Source organism: Chelmon rostratus, chromosome 19 (genome assembly GCF_017976325.1).
Source record: "Chelmon rostratus isolate fCheRos1 chromosome 19, fCheRos1.pri, whole genome shotgun sequence".
Lineage (NCBI taxonomy): Eukaryota > Metazoa > Chordata > Actinopteri > Chaetodontiformes > Chaetodontidae > Chelmon > Chelmon rostratus.
This window is the reverse complement of record NC_055676.1, coordinates 1092743-1110103: the sequence shown is the minus strand read 5'-3', so window position 1 is coordinate 1110103 and position 17361 is coordinate 1092743. Positions and strand designations below refer to the sequence as shown.

The following is a 17361-nucleotide window of genomic DNA, read 5'->3' as shown; positions in this document are numbered from 1 at the left end:
ACCCCTCATGTTTCTTGATCCACTGGACTTTTAGTGATGACTGTGTTCTCAGCTCTCAGCCATGAACTGGACGAATACAATGTTATTATTACTGACAGAAATGATGGAGAAAAAAAAAAAAAAGACCCAAGATGAAATTAAGTGCAATTTTCCTTTAACCCAAACCCTAAACCCTCCACCAACCACACACACCTTCAAATAACATCACAGGTACAGTAATCTCTGCAAAATCAATTACAACCCCTCAGTCAAGAAACAGTTCAACATTTTGGGGAAAAGGCTTCACTCATCTCTAATACCTCAGGGTTTGATTTGGACGTGAATATTAATGTACATTCAAATGTACAGAACTCTGCTGTCTCTGGTTTGTTATTATGAACCAATTGTGAATTCCCCAGTAAAGCCTCACAAGCTACACGTTTTGTAGGTTAGATGCTTTACTGGGGCACAATGGTCAGGTAAGCATGAAGTCATTCGGGATACTTAAAAAACTACTCAGTGTATCACTTTATTTGGGAGTGCACAATCAGAATTAATCATGAAAATATCATGAGGCAAGTGGTTGTTATTCTGATTCACAGATATCATCATACCAAAGGAATCATTAACATAGTATCTGCAAGCCTGGTCTCTGTAACATGTCATTGTCTGCTATATACAGTGGTCCTTCATAAGGAACTAGTCTTTTATGATTCATTATCAGGTATTTTTTCATTCGTTCTTAGTAAGTACACACAAATGTTTATTTTGTTGTTTTTTTGGTAAGTTTCACCAGTCCCAGTAACATTGCTGCTATTTTTGCTGTGCTTGCAGACGGAGATTTGCCGGTTTAAACGTGCCACTTACCTCTACCTAACAGAAGGAAGAAGTGGAAAATATCACACCACACCCAGCAGAAGAAACCCTCAGAAGACACCAAGATGAGCACTGCATGAAAGGGCCAGTGGCAGAAATGCACTCTAGTTATCTACAAATGTAAGGTTCTTCTACCTTACCAGAGGATATGTGACGTTATACTTCTACTCCACTACATTCCAAAGGGAAATATTGCTGTAGTGACTGAGAACTTGTTGCTCCACTACATTATTAGACAGCTACATGCAAACATGTTATGATCTTAAAATATGATGAATTGTTTTGGGTTCAAACACATGTAGTGGTTAAAGTAGCTCTTCTTCCACCTACAACATGAAAATGCTCCTTATATGTTCATTCATTTATTACCGTCACATCTGTGAAGAACAAAGGATCTGTCTCTGTTCTCAATCCTGCCTACAAAGTTCTGACTGACTCATTGTTTTTCTAGCTGGGGGAACAGTCGTCACTGACTGAACGGCAGACTTACTGATGTGAAGAAATGTGCGGAAATGTTTTAAATTGGATATCAGAGACGGAAACATTGTGGATGAAGATGAGGCAGTGTGCATGCCACACACACACGTTTGCCCAAGGTCTAAACTCAAATGTGTTCTCACAAAAATAGATGTAAGTACATACACGCACACACACATTTTTTGCATCGTGTTTATGTGAAGAAAAATATGGAAATACGTTGAGAATTACAGATTTACCATTTGTTACACAAAAGATTTTTTTTGTGTGTGTGTGTGTTGCAATTTTGTGAGCTTGTTCCTTTTAGGAAAAAAAAATCTTCAAAAACAAAAACTGAAGCTCACTAATTAACAGGCTGCAGTCTGTTTCTGAAATTCTTACACAAACACAAATATAAAACTTAAGTTTGTGATTTTTGGGGCGTTCCATGTTAGAACTATTCCTGAACAACAACAGTTTATCCATCCACCCAGCACTTCTGTGCAGCGTCTCTGCTGGTTTGGATCAGACTCCAGGCAGTCCCGTCATCTGCATGTTGTGTGTCAAGAAATCTTTTCAGCCCAGATCTCCCTTTTAAACCAAACCCAAAATGCTGAACTGTTCATTTAAAGTGAGAGTTAACAAATCATTTCACTGCAGCCCAAACAGAAGAAAAAGTCGTTGCATCCAGCCAATCAGACTGGAGTTTTCCTCATCCAGCGTTTGCATTCCTGAACAAATGAGTCCCTCCAGCTCTCAGCTCAGGGGTTTGCTGCCTTGTTCAGCAGCTCTTCAGCAGACTGGCTGCTGACAGATGTGAGGCTGAACCTGCAGCAAATTGAAATGCTGCTCGCTGACCACACTGGTCTTTCCTTTCTCTGCTCCTCGTTACTCGATGCCTTTGAGTGTGTGGTAGATGTGTTTCGGTAATATCACGAATCCCTCTCCGAATGCAGCGGGGGCCTCGCGGCTGGTCCTTGGTGTCTCACACGCCGCCTTCAGCCTCTTTAGCTGTCTCTCCTGCCGTCGACACTTCTGCTGTGTGGTCTTCAGTTTCTTCCTCAGACTCCCTAACTGCTCCTCCAGCTGCTCGATGCGCTTCCTTTGCCGAGCGGAGTCCTCTGCTGTGTAATTGTGGTCACAGGAGACTGCCACTGTGTCGCCCCGTGCGTCTGACAGGCTCCTCCCAGGCTCCTCTGGTTCATCCGCCACTGCCAGGTCGGACGCAAGAGGCAGAGTGAGGGGGAAGTGAATCTCTGAGGGGAAGGCATCCTCCAGGGACTCTGTCTGTCAGACAGAAAACACAAGAGTCTAATGCTGCTTTCTGAATTAATCCAAGATGAAGTGAAGCTAAACAGATGCAATTATCTGGTTAACACTCATCAAGAAGTGAAGAATTGGTTTGTTCATTTTAGTTAGAGCTGATAGCTAGAGCCTTTGATTACAGCATGCACTTATTTTGAAGTAAAGACAACATCACTGGAGACCCTGATGAGGGCCGGAGCTTTCTAATGCTGTGATTAATCTCAGCTTTGTTTTGTTAAACCCCAGACTGTCTTCTATCTCTGTACATGTTCTGAAACTCAACACACACCATCTCATCTCATCACATTTAAGTTTCCAAACATCAGCTGGGAGAAACTTTGTGGGTTTGGTAGAATTATCACAAAACCTTTGGAGCTTATTAACACTGAATTCAAGGTTGTTTCCCTCACTTGGAGCAGATGGGACTAAGAAAGGACATTTGAACATATGAGCAAGAGGTTTTGTCATTTAAGTTATCAATAGTTACACCAAGCAGTTCATAGGTGTAAACATTTCTACACATTTCTAAAAACCAGTTTATGTGTTGTAACCTGTTTGAATGTAGTGATGTGCAAATCTCCACTTTGCAATCGCATAATAACGAGTTTAAGATGGAATTTATAAAGAGCTCTGCAACCAGTTCCTGAACTAAAAGTCACCAGTGTTATGTATAATCTTTTCCTTGGTCTGGATCAAGTGAACTCTGAAATGGATGCAAATGCTACGAGCTGCTTCACCTTGATGTTGAGGTTGAAGGTGAAAAGCGACGGCACAGCATTCTCCTTCAGCACTCGGTTGTTGCACTCTCTCTTGAAGCAGTCTTTGGTAAAGTGCTGCGAGCAGATGTTGCTGTACTTTGTTGGCTTGAAGTTGTTCCTCCTCATTGCTGCGACCCATTTACCACAAACATCTGGACGTGCCAGAGGAAACCTGGGAAAAAAAAATCAATCAATCATCAAACAAACAAACTAAATGAGAAATAAAATCTAGATGTACTTTGATCACCTCAGGATTTATTCCTTCTGTAGGATTTATTTCATTGTCATCAGTGGGGATATTAATCAATTCCTTGTCCAATTATCAATAATTCATTTAGGTGATATCGAAAGCAAACCTTATGTCAAAATTGTCAAATACAAAGTGGTCCTGTCAAAAATCCTTTATTGGTAAGCACTTCAGAGAACATCTAGTCCCATACACAGAACTCTTCAATAAAACTTTAACTTTAACAGAGGATTCATCTATTACCTCTCCCCAGGATGTCAGTGCCTTGCTTAACCTGATGGGATTAACAGGTAATTAAATCTGTCACCTAAACAGTTGAACAACCAGCAGGCTACTGACTGCTAAATTAAACTTGAAAAAAAAGGCACTTCAAGTGAATATTGACTGCACTGGAACAGTGCAGTCAGTTGAAGTTCCTTTTGTTGTTGTTGAAGTTACAGTGTTGAATTAACCCCACTTACAGTGTCTCACATGGCCAAACCAGAGGGGTCTCCACATGTTTACCCTGCTCCAGCAAATGCGACTTCCGGCTAACATTAGCTTGACGGGCAACGAGCGCCGATACAGAACGGAAACCGAACTCCAATCAGAATCGATGGAATTTAATTATCCCCGTACCCCAGGATAAGGCAAACATGGAGTTAATACACTCCTATGTGTTTTTACAAACATGCATTATGTCATGATAAATTCGGCATAGGTAAGTCTGCAAAACACTAGTAAAGTTAAGTTTTAATCACATCTAAACTGGAATGTTTGGGTAACGCGACAGTAAACATGATGTAGGTTAACTTGTTACTTTGGAGGAGGGGGCCGTACGATTGGCAGGCAAACTTGACACAAGACTTTCAATTTAGCAGAGCGAAATAGTACTCGATTAATTGTCTGTGACCCGATTTTACCAGTAAAACCTACCGACACAACAAATGTCTTGTATCAATTTCTGACACTCCATGTACTGTTGATGATGAGCAATGAAGCTTTAATGAGCGGATTAGTAAACGCAGGCTGGCAAACTCTCTCCGTACTCTTCACCAGTACAGTGCTTCTCTATCATTTCTGGAAAGCTAATGCTAACTAGCACAGACACAGTTTAAATGAACTCACTTGTGGAATGAAATGTCTTTGTCTTTGTGGTAGCGGTTCTTACAGCCGTACGCAGAGCACGTCTGAACCATGGCTTCTCCACGGACGTCTCTCACTAAGACCCGGACTGGTACTCCACGAAGCTCCCCTGATGCGTGTCTTCACCCTCCACACAGGCTTCACTGCCACCAACAATGATGGCGAACATCGGATCACGTGACCTCCGTTTACGGGTCTGATTGGCAGAGCTCGCTTCCCATACCCAACGAAATATCTTGCAGTGTCCAACAGTGTAAAACAAAGATTTCATGCTGTCAAGGTTGACTGCTTTCAAAGGCTGCTTTGAGTTCATATACTGAGAAGTTCTTTCTCACTAAAACTATTGTACTTAGGCCCAACGACGAAAAGAACCTGGAATTTAATGGATTTTTTTTTTAAATACTGCAATATGACCCTATACTTATTATTTCTTATAATGTCTAAATACAAAGAAACCCCTACCTGAAATTTATCCTTCAAATCTAAAAAAAATAAATATCTGAACATCTTATTTTATAGCTGCATAATTATCAGGATTTTCAGTATTTACAATTGGGTTTGTCAAGACATAAATGTGTAGGCCTACATTTTGTAAATGTTATCTATGCATTTCAACTTCGATAATCTCATGTTTATATTCACTATTGTGATGGACAAGAACTCATTGTTAATATATAATTTCATTAGAAAAGATCTTTATAAAGAAATGTAAATATACCAAATCATCCCCTACAACCTATGCCCTCACCTTTGATGAGTATCTTGTAATTTTGTATTTATTTTCATGTCTTAAAATGACTGAGACTTGCCTGTAAATTATAAAACGTTGCAGAGTTTTTTAAATAAAGATTTGCGAGAAAAAATTAAGTTTCTATTGGTGCCACAAGCAAGTGGGAAAATAAAGGTCAGATATGATTTGTATATACAGTATACTGTAGTTATCGATATATATACTGTATACGGCAACAGTGGTACCAGCAGTGTCTGTGCTGGTAATAATTGTAGACATTTATACATTGTTTATGAGATTATGCAGAGATAACTAAGTAGCACTATAGCATCGTCAAAGCACTATGGGAGAAGTAGCCTACATGTGGAGTCAAACTGAGGGACATGTAGGGACCTACACTCCTGAGGCTTCAGCACTCAAGTTATGAAGCAGTTTTAAAATTGTTATAAAAATAAATGAGCACCATATCACAGCTAGAGCAGGCTGATACATGTGAAATGTAGTTATGCCCAACCAAAGTTGATTTACAACACAAAATTTGTTGAACAAAAAATGAAATTTTATTAATAAAGGAGATGTTTTCAATAGGGGTAGGCTGGTCTAAAGAGCTTTATACAGCAACAAAGATATACACTGAGAAACAAGTAAATACACAGCACATTTCTTTAGTTGTTCAAGTCGTTGACTTCCCCTTAGCATTTGCCTTGGGGGAATCTCTGCCACCATGACAAGTGTCATTCCATTTCTCTGCAAAACTCAATTGAACTTGAGATCTACCCTTCAAGGGCTGAGAGAGAACAATGATGACTCAGCACTGCAGATCAACCACAGTGCATACGTCAGCTCCACTATGATCAACGAGGTGCTGATTTAAAGTATTTAAACCAGATGTTTCTGATCGGAACAAACAGAAAAAAAAATGTCTGAGAAAACAATCTACAAGTGTAAGTAACAATATCCAGACAATCAGTCAAGTCAAAAGTCAAATTGTCATGCTAAGCAATTTCCTTCAGTAGCATGACACAATTGCCCATTATTTGCATTCAGAATTACCAAATTACTGAATTATGCTGTTTTGTCCATCATTTCACATTATAGTAATGTTAGTAGGACACACAATGGTGATTGTTTATGTTGTACTGGTATTTAGAGACGGAGCTTCTCATTGAAAGGCATCAGCAGTGATGGTGAAGTACCTGCAAGGCACAATAAAGCACTGCATACATAACTAGCCGCCAATCCATCATGACTACTGATGACAAGGGACAGTGCATTACATTTAAATCCCCCACACCTCCCATGCTCACTTACCCTGTGCTCTCCAAGTGGCCTCTGTGAGCTGTTACACAATACCAAGGGTTGAGGGTAAGTACCGGTAGTTACTAGTGAAACACAGTTAAACTCCGCTTGAATTTCAGACTGAAAACTGGACATAAACAACTTTTTACAGCTCAGTTTCTTAGCAGCTTATATCTTATGTGTAGCTGTCAAAGCTCAAAATCAGCAAAAACAGGCTGAAGTTATCATCAGGGATGTCTTTTTTTATCTATACAACTGCAATTAAACGCATCATTATGGAAGCAGAATAAATGGAAGGGGCGAGGGGAGAGAGGAAAAACAAGAATAGAAGTGAATTTTAAAAGGAGCACACTTCTGAATTGGGATATTTTTCCCATGTATATTAGCACATGAATGCTAACCTGATGTGCCTGATGTTTGCTACACATCTGGGAAGTCGACCATGGAAAATGTTTGGAAAAGGGCAGGCACTTTCAAAAAATAGCAGGTGAATGGATGAACCATCTGTTTATCACCATCTATCACAAGCTAACTTCAATCAGCTCAACAAACCATGACATAGTAGGACTCTTGTCGATGCCATTCGGGAGAAAAGAGAAAACATCTTTTCCATGGAGAAAAGCCGGTGCTGTTCTTTGCTCTTCTTTCAATGAAGATATACTGTCCAGTTGTGATATAACTGATGACATAACTTTAAGCCTGAAAAGAAGTCTGGATTCGCATGATCTTGTCAAAACAGCTGCCTCGCAAGGTAACATGCATGCAGCACTGTGACATACAATCAAGAGAAATAAATAAATAGAAAAGCATGAAGGAAGTTTTTGGATGGGCTGTCCAAATGAATTCTATATACACTACAAGAAACTCGATATATGTTATCATTTACACAAATGAATAACAAATCAAATTAAATGCTTTCAGCGAGTGCCTAAAGTGAATTGCAATCCTTTTTTCTGTATTCAAAAGAAATGTCCAGAATCTCAGATGACATGTACAAACTTCACAAAAAATACTCATGTTTCTTTCACAGTCTGAGTCTCCATCTTTCCTGTCAGCTGTGACAACATTTTACTGGAAATCTTTCAATATTGAAACAGTTCTGGTATATGCGAAGTTTAGTGCCAAAGGTCAATTACTGTTGCTAAAGGTCAAGAATGAACATCCACGCTTGCTGTCTATGTTTATCACAACTCAAGGCAAACCTATACTTTGGGCTCAGTCCTGTCAGTCCTGTTAGTTCTGGAGAGAAACTCAAAAGTGAACACATTTAAAATGTCAGGAGTTTTTTCAGAGTAACGGATGAGTATGGCTAGACATTTTTGGGCCTATCATTCTCCTTATCGATTCAAGCGTTCATTACATTTTTGTTTTTGTTATAAAATGTGAGATAACAGTGAAAATGTCGATGACACTTTCCCAAGTGCATAAATGTGTATTGAAATGACTTTTTTTTGTCAGTCCTAAACCCAAAGACACTCAGTTTACAAAGAAATGAGACAGAGAAAAGCAGCAAATCCTCAAGTTGAAGCATCTGAAGCTAGAGGGTGGCAGCTGAGTCACATGTACATATAACTCATAGAAGGGATGGACAGAACTCCCAAACACAAACATTTCTTTAAAACTATAGACGGGTGTTTCAGTTCATGACTGAAATAATTCAGTCTAAGTCCACTGCTGACATCAGCCAGGAGTCTGTCAGACAGTGATCACAAAAAACTTACCAAATAAAGTTTCCTTTGCTGGAACAGTGCTCCATGTAGTGTTATGTTTTAGAAAAGTGCAACAAAAAAGATTTTGAGTGCTGTCAGTTGGGTATGTTGAATGACTGACTGCAGTACCCAGAAGCCTCAGCAGCTATTGCCTATCCACACCTGTGAAATCAGAGTTTCATCACTTGAGGCTGTCTGAAATGATGTTTCTGACAGCAGTGCTCTCTCGTGGTCGACTTCTCTCCCAGAGTCGGTTACCTTTGGCGTTTCATCAATAGAGGACGATTTCTTCATCTCAGTGTCTCATTGTTTGTACTGATATTTCAGCCAGATGAGATTCATGTCCTGCAGACAGTCAGCGGACACTGATGAGGTCCTGTCCACTGTGCTGCACTTCTTCCTATATCCAACAGATTCCACTTGCTATGCTAGTTGTATGGGGAGAGTATGTAGCTGCAGGTAGCTTGTATCACATTCACATCAAAGTTTAAGTCCCAATCTGACAAGGAAATTTTTGGAAAGCTTTTATGTGTCAGATTTGTCACTAATGATATGAAAAGCCTAAAATATCAAACAAAAGGGGAAAAGCCAAAGAACATAATCCAAGGTGATTAGAAAAAAATAAAATAATGGATATAGTGTTATATTGTTAAAGCACAGTATTTTTAACCCTCACTTGACCAACACTGTAATCATACAATCATCTTGAGTTGTCTGCTGAGGTGAACACTTATAAGATATTAGGAATAGGAATAGGAATCTTTCTTTACTATCCATTCCATATGATGTGAACACTGCATTAGCAACCACAAACACAGAAAATTTCCATCACTGACAGCTTCCTTCAAGGACTGATTATCTTCATCTGCAACATTATAAGCTGGCAGTTTTACACAACATCTACCTGTGAGAAGCTGCACCTGTTGGTGGAACACAAGTGACATGAGATCTATCTGGGACCATCAACTGGAATTTATGACTTTGAGATATATAAATAAAACTTGACTTATGTCAGTTGTAAATCACAAAGAATATTATATAAAACTAAATCAGGAGCGACATATCCACCAGCCACTTTTTGACCTCACCACCACTCTAACACAGGGATTCTACCATGGTGTGGCTGCATCATGTCCCAGCTGTGACGGCTTTGTTCCGTCCGCCACAAGACTTCAAACTCCAATGGGAGCTTGTGATTCCACCAGAAGTCTTTTTTTAACAGACGCCGCATCCAGCTGCACAGAACAGATCGAGCCAGGCAAGAAGACAGGAACGCATGGAGAATCCGATAAATTTTCAAAATATAACACCCTGTGCAGACTCCCGATGGTACATCAGCAATAAACACAATTAGAACAGACAAAAAAGAAACCATTTAACTGTGTAGCCTACTTACCCATGACAGGAGCACAAACATCAAGGAAAAATGACCAAAAAACAAACAACTGTACAAACAGTTATGAGTCATTTTCAGATGGTTTAAGTTTTTAGGTCTTTATCTTCAACCTCTCCTCTGTCCTCCATCATGGTACGGATCTACTTCTTCCCCACCACCTCCTCCTCCTCCTCTTCCTGCTCCTCCTTTGCCTCGTCTTTGTCTTTCTCCTCCACTCCACCTCCGTCATCCTCATCTGAGGCCTTTCTCTTGCTGCCGTTTTCTCCTCCGCCTTCATCTTCATCACCACCAGCTGCATCCTCAGCTTCCTTAGACTCTTCCACATCACCACCCTGAGAATACAAACACATTTTAGACTTTGATAATTACCTGCTGAAACACGCTGCAGTTCGGAAATTTTTTTAGAGAGAGAATCAAAAGGAAAGTCATTGATTGAGTTTAAACTGACAATTGAGGTAGCCAGAGGAAACTTTCAGAAAGGACATACGCCCAGCCGAGGTTTGGGATAGGATGATATGTCTCTCTTGTATTAACCTTGCTTTATATCAATAAAATCAGTGCTTTACTTATATAACTAACAACTTTTGTCAACCCAACCTTTAACTCGGACAGTGCAACTGACTCAACGTTGATGAACACTTAACTCATGACACAGTTATGTCAGAGACTGTGTGTGCGGGGGTCAAAGGTGTACCTGCTTCAGGCGGAACCTCCTGCGGCTCGGCACCCGAGCTTTCATCCTCCGAGACAGTGCCAGCAGCTTGTTGTGTCTTTGCCTCCTCTTCGCCTTCTCCGCCTCCTCTCTCAGCTTCTCCTCCGCATGGTCCGAGTCCGACTCGTCCTGCCGCTGAAGCCTGCTCCGCTTTCTGGGCTGCACCATCCTCTTCGGCTGGCTCCTGTCCTCCTCATCGTCCTCCTCCTCCCCGGGACTGGAGGATGAGGAGCTGTCGTCGCCTCCCAAGAACGAGCGCTTTCTGCGTGTCACTGAGCGGCTGTCGTCGCTCGAAGTCGCCCCAGAATCGCTCCGGTCCCGGTCCTCCTGCTCACTGTCCTCTTCCGGGGAGCTCTGAAAGTCGGACTGGGATACGGACGAGGAGGAAGAGAAGGAGCCTTCGTCACTGTCGTCCAGGATGGAGGCGGGTAGGCCGATCTGTCGCTTCTTCGATGCGTCCACCTTGGTTTTCCGCATCGACGCGAACATTTTCCGCTTGTACAAGCTCTCCATGTCTGCGCGACGTACCGGAGACCACTGACATGAAACAGAAAACCGAAAAAGAAGAACCAGACAGGGTGTAAGCAAGCGAATCGTAACGTTACAGCTAGTTAGCTTCTATGGTCTGCGCGACATAACATGTTATTTCTGTGTTAAAAACACAACATAGCGTCCGAATTCACATCCGTGCAGAATTATTTTGTACTCTGTTCGTGGGAACGTTTTGCCTATCTGTGATAAAGCAGCATTCACGAGCTACAAAAAGGACATTTCATATCATTTCTTTAGATGTTCTTCTCAGTGTAGCTAGGTGTGTGTTGTTGTTGTTGCCCCCGCTTTTTCTTCGCTGGAAGAAATTACAGCATGGAGTGTTGAGGCGCCCCCTACGGCGACGGGTAGCCACTGCTGATGCTGACAGATCCATGATCAAAACTCAGGGCAATCATCGTGAATTAACACAGATTAAATGTGACTATAATGACATTCAAAACATTTTAAACTACACCAAATTAATTAATTAGACTAAAATAAAACATAACTAGTGTGAAGGCTGAAACAGATCTTATCCTGTTCTTTAATCACAGCATATGCCCTTCTATGCATGGACTATATTATCATTATTATTATTATTAGTTGTAGTAGTAGTAGGAGTAAAGTCATTCAAACATCAAAATATTCATCTTAATTAGGACAATCTGGCATGTTACTTTTCTCACTCCATTCCTACTTTCTGAAATATTCAATAGGAAATTTCCCTAATTTAAAATAATTGATGAAATGTTCAAAATTCACAGATATTTTAGTTGTTCATGCATTTTCAACTCTTATATACTCATTCATACTTTTAGACGTTACAACTCTTTTCTACATTTTGTGTATGATTCAACCACACTGAAACCTTTCAAAATATTCAGGAACAAACATTCACGACATTTGCAGCTGTAAAATGTTCTAAAATAATCCCTTTACCTTGTTCTCATTGCCAAAATGCTTGCTCTGCAGTCTGCATAAATAATTTTTACATGTAAATGTAAATGTAGGAACATTTATACTGGTTGGAGACATGTAGCTTCAGAAGCAAATAGACTTACACTTTTGGCTCACCTGAACCTGAAATATGTATCCTATATTCAATCTGTATTTACTCATGGGTATTCAATAACATTGATTACATTCAGTAGACACTTAATGTGAGTGGAAGACGTTACTTAATGCAAATGATGTCAGGTGCCTAGTGGCACAGGAGTGTTCTGATAGATATTCAGTTAATGAAAAGGGCAATAAACTTCAGAGGCCAGTGATCCACAGTGGAAAGCTCCAGTGATTAAGCAAAAATGTCTTGGCCAACCAAAAAAGTCAAATATTGATGGGAATGAATTTGGAATGAAGTTCCACATTAGGAGGAGTTAGAAATAGGTATAAGTGAGAGTGATTTCTGTTTTTTGATCCAGCTGCTCCTGGGACCAGCTCAGCTTATTGTGCACTTTTTGGAACATGCAATAAACCTCAGACTAACATCAGATTCTTATGACCACTGCTAATCATTAACGTGATATTATTGATGTGTGAGCGGACCTGAACTCATCTAGCCCAGGCTTGGGTCCCTTTTCTCCAGGCAAAAGGGGAGCTGTACTGACTCCCATATATTACGTAAACTGAGAGCATACATTTCAGGAGAGAAGCAGATACTTTTATTAACTGTTCCTGATCTCAAATTTTTTCAAACAGTACACATACAAATTTCATACAGTGGGCTTCATAGTGTCTCCTATTTCTTACGATGTTGCCAATTAGGCAATAGGAGCTCTATGAAGTGAACTCTTGGTGCCAGGAGTCAGACATCAGTTACCATGGCAACCTTTGGATGCAATCTCCCAACCTAGACTGTTTTTCATCCTTTATCCCTTTCCCACCTGTCGAACCATTCATACTCTTCAACTTTTATCTACTCATTCATACTTTAAGCCAGAAACTCCATGCAAACCATATGATGTTCCACATCTTTCTTACACAATAACATTTATTCAACTTTTCACTCCAACACATAATAATTAGACTCTTTCCAACTTTTCCAGTGAATCACATTCCTTCAGATGTTTCATAATTCAAATTAAACCAGCAAGGTAGTTTAGCAGCTCGGCTTATAGTATATTTTGCATTCTTTATTCCTTTCCTACTTTGACAACTATTCACACTCCATCAGCTGCTCCTCCATGCACACTGAAGTCAGCAATTCAATCTGTCATCAGCTTTTCAACAAACCTTAAAATTTTCCACATCTTTCAATCCATTATCCACTATCTACTTCTGTATATTGAGAGAGCTCTGATGCCGCTCATTTCTCATCACACTTTACACCTCAACCTCAAACAATGTCAGGCCACAGTTTCTTGTCCACATCATTATGGATATCAACCCTTGCAACACAGAGTGGAAATAATCTTGTGGAGTGCTTTAACCAGCCTCATCATGTATTGGAATACTGTGTTGTGCTGTCTTTATATGCTAGCCAGTTGAAAGTTCATGAGATACACCTGTGAGCAATTTTAGCAGCCGTGGCCTAGAGGTTGGAGAAGCAGCTTGTGACCGGAGGGTCGCCAGTTCGATTCCCCCCACCGGACTGGCAGAGAAACTTGGGTGTGGTGGAGTATTCACTCCCCCCCTCCATTAGCCGGCTGATGTGCCCTTGAGCAAGGCACTTAACCCCCCAATATGCTCCCCGGGCGCCTGATGCGGCAGCCCACTGCTCTTGTGTGTCTCACTGCATGTTGCATGTGCATGTGTGTGTTTCAGTAAATCAGCGATGGGTGAAATGCAGAGACTAATTTCCCAGTTTGGGATTACTAGAGTGAATAAAATTTAAAAAAAAATTAAAAATTAGAGAACTGGTCATTGGCTGACTAACGCTTCACACATTCCACTTTATTAGTTGAAGTCAAGATCTTCCTGCAAGCAATCCATCATTTCAGTGCACAATTACAAAACGTCTAAGAGGAATTTAAAGAAAATATGCTTGACAGAGGTTTTTTTTTCTTTATAATTCATCCGTTTTTTTTAAATGTCCCACTGAGACACAGTATCTCTTCTGCCAGGGAGTCCTGGACAATATTGCAGAAACAATAAAAAGGTTTCATGTGAAGTACAAACAAGGTAACAGGTAAGATTCCAAAACGATACCAAACAACAGACACAAAACATACAGGGAGTAAGGGTTCAAAAGAATCATGGTAAGTAATTGTACTTGTTAAAAGCAATAACATGGCACTGAAGAACTGATTTTAATATATCACATACGCGTCAACAGAGGAAATAGATTCCGATACAAGTCAAGTAAATAAAAATTAATGTGTGGGGTTTTCTCCCTAAACACACAAAAGTCCATTGAAAAATTTTATATAACAGTGGTTTTCAAAGTTGTTACTCAAAGGTCCGCATCTAAGTTTTTTTTTCGATTGGCAATAACAAATTAACATCGAATCAATTCGTAGCTCTTGTGATTGGGTCAGCACAAAACTGAGGCAGACAAGACTCGTTTAGTCATTTATTTCTGACTCAGACGTATTCTTACAACTACATGTACACTGGTAGTAGAAATTGTGTACTAGAGAAAACTAGACACGTGATGTATCTTCAACTTAAGAGCTGATAGCAAATATTCTGGTATAATGTTAATGTCTGAACTCTGCAGCAACAACACACAACACTCTCTCCAGCAGTTGGCATGAAAATTATATCAACAATAGGGAAGTGAACCACATTAAAACCACATTCATCTGTGGACAGGATCACTGTGAATGATCTCCAGCAACACTGAATATTATGCATAACAATTTATTGATCAACAGAAAATGTATTTAGAAAATAGAAAACTGCACACTTGGCATACTGTAGCCATAACACAAAGTGTGGCAGGGGTCCCCTAGTGAAAAAAAAAATGCACTTAAGCATAGTACTAGCATACTAGCATAATACTAAGCATTACACACAAGGATATTTAAATATTGCAAAGTATGTTTATGTATATAAATGTGTGCTTACTTTAATAGAATGAAAGCACACTTTTAATAAACATACTACAGTAAGATATATTTTTGTAACATTTAAGTTCAATTTTTAAAGTACATTTTTTTTCACAATTCAGTAATTGTGTTAAAACACTATTAACATAATAGTGCACTTAAAATGAAGTATACAACTTAAAAATATCTTAATTTTATGTTATCACCTACTCAAAAGTACATTTTTACCCGCTAATCAGTATATATCTATTTGCCGTTCAGTGTAGAACATAGATACACAAAAGCATGTCCATACAAGGCTGACCTCATACATGAACTTACCTCAGACTTCTGTCACAGCTACAGATAATGTTATTAAGTGGCACATTTTCAAAGCTTGTTTTGTTATCATCTTAGGATCAAACATCCAGAATGCTGTATCATGCTGTCTGTGATGGCTACAACTGCTGCCACACAGCTGATATAAATGTCGGTAACCCTCCTACACTCACCTTAGTTTTCTTTATATTTAATTATTCATTTAGTTTACCTTTTTGACCTCATGACATCCACATTGCACATACAGACAGCAAATACATTAAGGATTACACATACCTTTTGGTTTCATACAACACATACATATTTATTTAGCATAAGTTGACAGTACAGTGGTCTCTATTTGTAGCGCGCATATTTAGTTAGCTTCTGTACAGTCACATTGCACTTTGTCTATTTAGTTTGTCTTAAGTTCTAATGGTTTATTTCTCTGAGTTACCAGTGTTGAGGGTCTCACTGCTGCTGGAGAACCAGCCTTGGAGCAATGCTGCCTGGAAGGCTGCTAAAGACACCCGCAGGTCAACGCCTCCTCAGTATCACCAGAGACCAGTACCAGGGATGGGTAAGCCTCCTGGAAGGGAGAATCAGCAAGCTCATGCACTATCAAAACCTCCTAACAGAACACCCATTTGTTATCTGTGTGGACAGGAAGGTCATACAAAACCAATGTGCCCCAAAAATCCAGCTAAGCTCACTCAAATGCGTTTTGTCCCACGCCAGATGTGTGACTTTAAACCTCAGAGTAATCGGTTGATGAAAATTACCACAATAAAGATGAACGGGAAAAATGTCAAAGCACTGATTGATACTGGCAGTACCCAGACTCTTGTGCACAGGCAACATGTACCAGCTAATGTTATCTGTACTCTCGAGACCATTCCCATCTGCTGTGTGCATGGTGATGAAAAACTTTATCCCACTGCTGACCTTTATATTGAGGTGCAAGGACAAACATATCTGTTGAATGTAGGAGTTGCTGACAATTTGCTACATGTAAACTGTAATGTTGCTGTCACTCAAACACAAGCGAAGTCTGTAGACAAGCATTCCCCAACTCTCAGTGCCTTGCCTTTTCACGGTGTCGAGCTGGAGACGCAACCCGGGAAGTCTCGGAAGCCACATAGCCAGAAGAGGCAAGATAAGTTCAAACGGATGGTTGTAAAACCCCCTGTTGAGGCCCCTCCAGAGATCCCCTTGGGCTTTCAAATACCTACTAACATCATTCAGATGCAGCAAAGTGATCCAACTTTGTCTACCTTTTTATTGAAAGCTAGGGAGAGAGAGCCAGAGACTGAGTCTTGTTACAGACTATGCCACGAAATACCCAGAGGTGTTTCCATTGAAATCTATCAAAGCAAAAGCTGTGGCTTTCTCTCTGGTTCAGCTCTTCTCCAGAGTAGGTTTCCCCCACGAAATCTTAACTGACCAAGGCACTAACTTTATGTCCACTCTTTTGAAGCAGGTTTACCAGCTGCTAGGCATCAAGAGTGTGCGAACAACACCTTATCACCCACAGACAGATGGACTGACGGAGCGGTTTAACCAGACTCTCAAACAAATGCTGCGTAAGTTTGTGAACGACACTGGTTCTGACTGGGACCAGTGGCTTCCCTACCTTCTCTTTGCCTACAGGGAAGTGCCTCAGGCCTCCACTGGTTTTTCCCCCTTTGAACTGCTCTATGGTCATGAGGTGAGAGGCCCTCTAGCCTTATTAAAGGAAACTTGGGAAGGATACCAGGGGAGGGAGGAGCCTGTTAATGTTGTTTCTTATGTAGTGCAAATGAGAGAGAAATTACAGAAGATGAGTGAATTGGCCCAGGCACACATGGCAAGTGCCCAGCAGTCCCAAAAGGCCTGGTACGACCAGTCAGCCCGATCCAGAAGCTTCAACCCTGGTCAAAAGGTGTTGGTCATGCTGCCAACCAGTGACAGCA

At 40.4% G+C, this 17361-nt stretch overlaps 2 protein-coding genes across 2 annotated transcripts; both read right to left on the bottom strand.

Moving 5' to 3' along the window:
- Positions 1 to 211: 211 nt before the first annotated feature.
- thap1 (THAP domain containing, apoptosis associated protein 1) lies at positions 212 to 4883 on the bottom strand. Its single transcript, XM_041960914.1, has 3 exons — positions 4729 to 4883; positions 3354 to 3546; positions 212 to 2598 (listed from the first exon to the last, which is right to left on the bottom strand). The coding sequence occupies exons 1-3, from the start codon at positions 4797 to 4799 to the stop codon at positions 2200 to 2202; spliced, it is 663 nt and encodes a 220-aa protein (XP_041816848.1). The 5' UTR covers positions 4800 to 4883; the 3' UTR covers positions 212 to 2199.
- A 1138-nt stretch (positions 4884 to 6021) lies between these two features.
- On the bottom strand, positions 6022 to 11429 carry ccdc82 (coiled-coil domain containing 82). The gene is made up of 2 exons (XM_041960913.1): positions 10575 to 11429; positions 6022 to 10212 (listed from the first exon to the last, which is right to left on the bottom strand). Exons 1-2 carry the CDS (start codon positions 11103 to 11105, stop codon positions 10021 to 10023), a joined length of 723 nt encoding a protein of 240 aa, XP_041816847.1. The 5' UTR covers positions 11106 to 11429; the 3' UTR covers positions 6022 to 10020.
- Positions 11430 to 17361: the final 5932 nt, after the last annotated feature.

Bases quoted from the DNA above. Each gene is read 5' to 3' on its own strand.
- thap1 (XM_041960914.1), bottom strand. From the start codon at position 4,799: ATGGTTCAGACGTGCTCTGCGTACGGCTGTAAGAACCGCTACCACAAA. The intron at 3,547-4,728 runs GTGAGTTCATTT...TTTTTTTCCCAG, and splicing joins AAAGACATTTCATTCCACAA to GTTTCCTCTGGCACGTCCAG. The intron at 2,599-3,353 runs GTGAAGCAGCTC...TCTGTCTGACAG, and splicing joins CCTTCAACCTCAACATCAAG to ACAGAGTCCCTGGAGGATGC.
- ccdc82 (XM_041960913.1), bottom strand. From the start codon at position 11,105: ATGGAGAGCTTGTACAAGCGGAAAATGTTCGCGTCGATGCGGAAAACC. The intron at 10,213-10,574 runs GTACACCTTTGA...TTGTATTCTCAG, and splicing joins GGAGGTTCCGCCTGAAGCAG to GGTGGTGATGTGGAAGAGTC.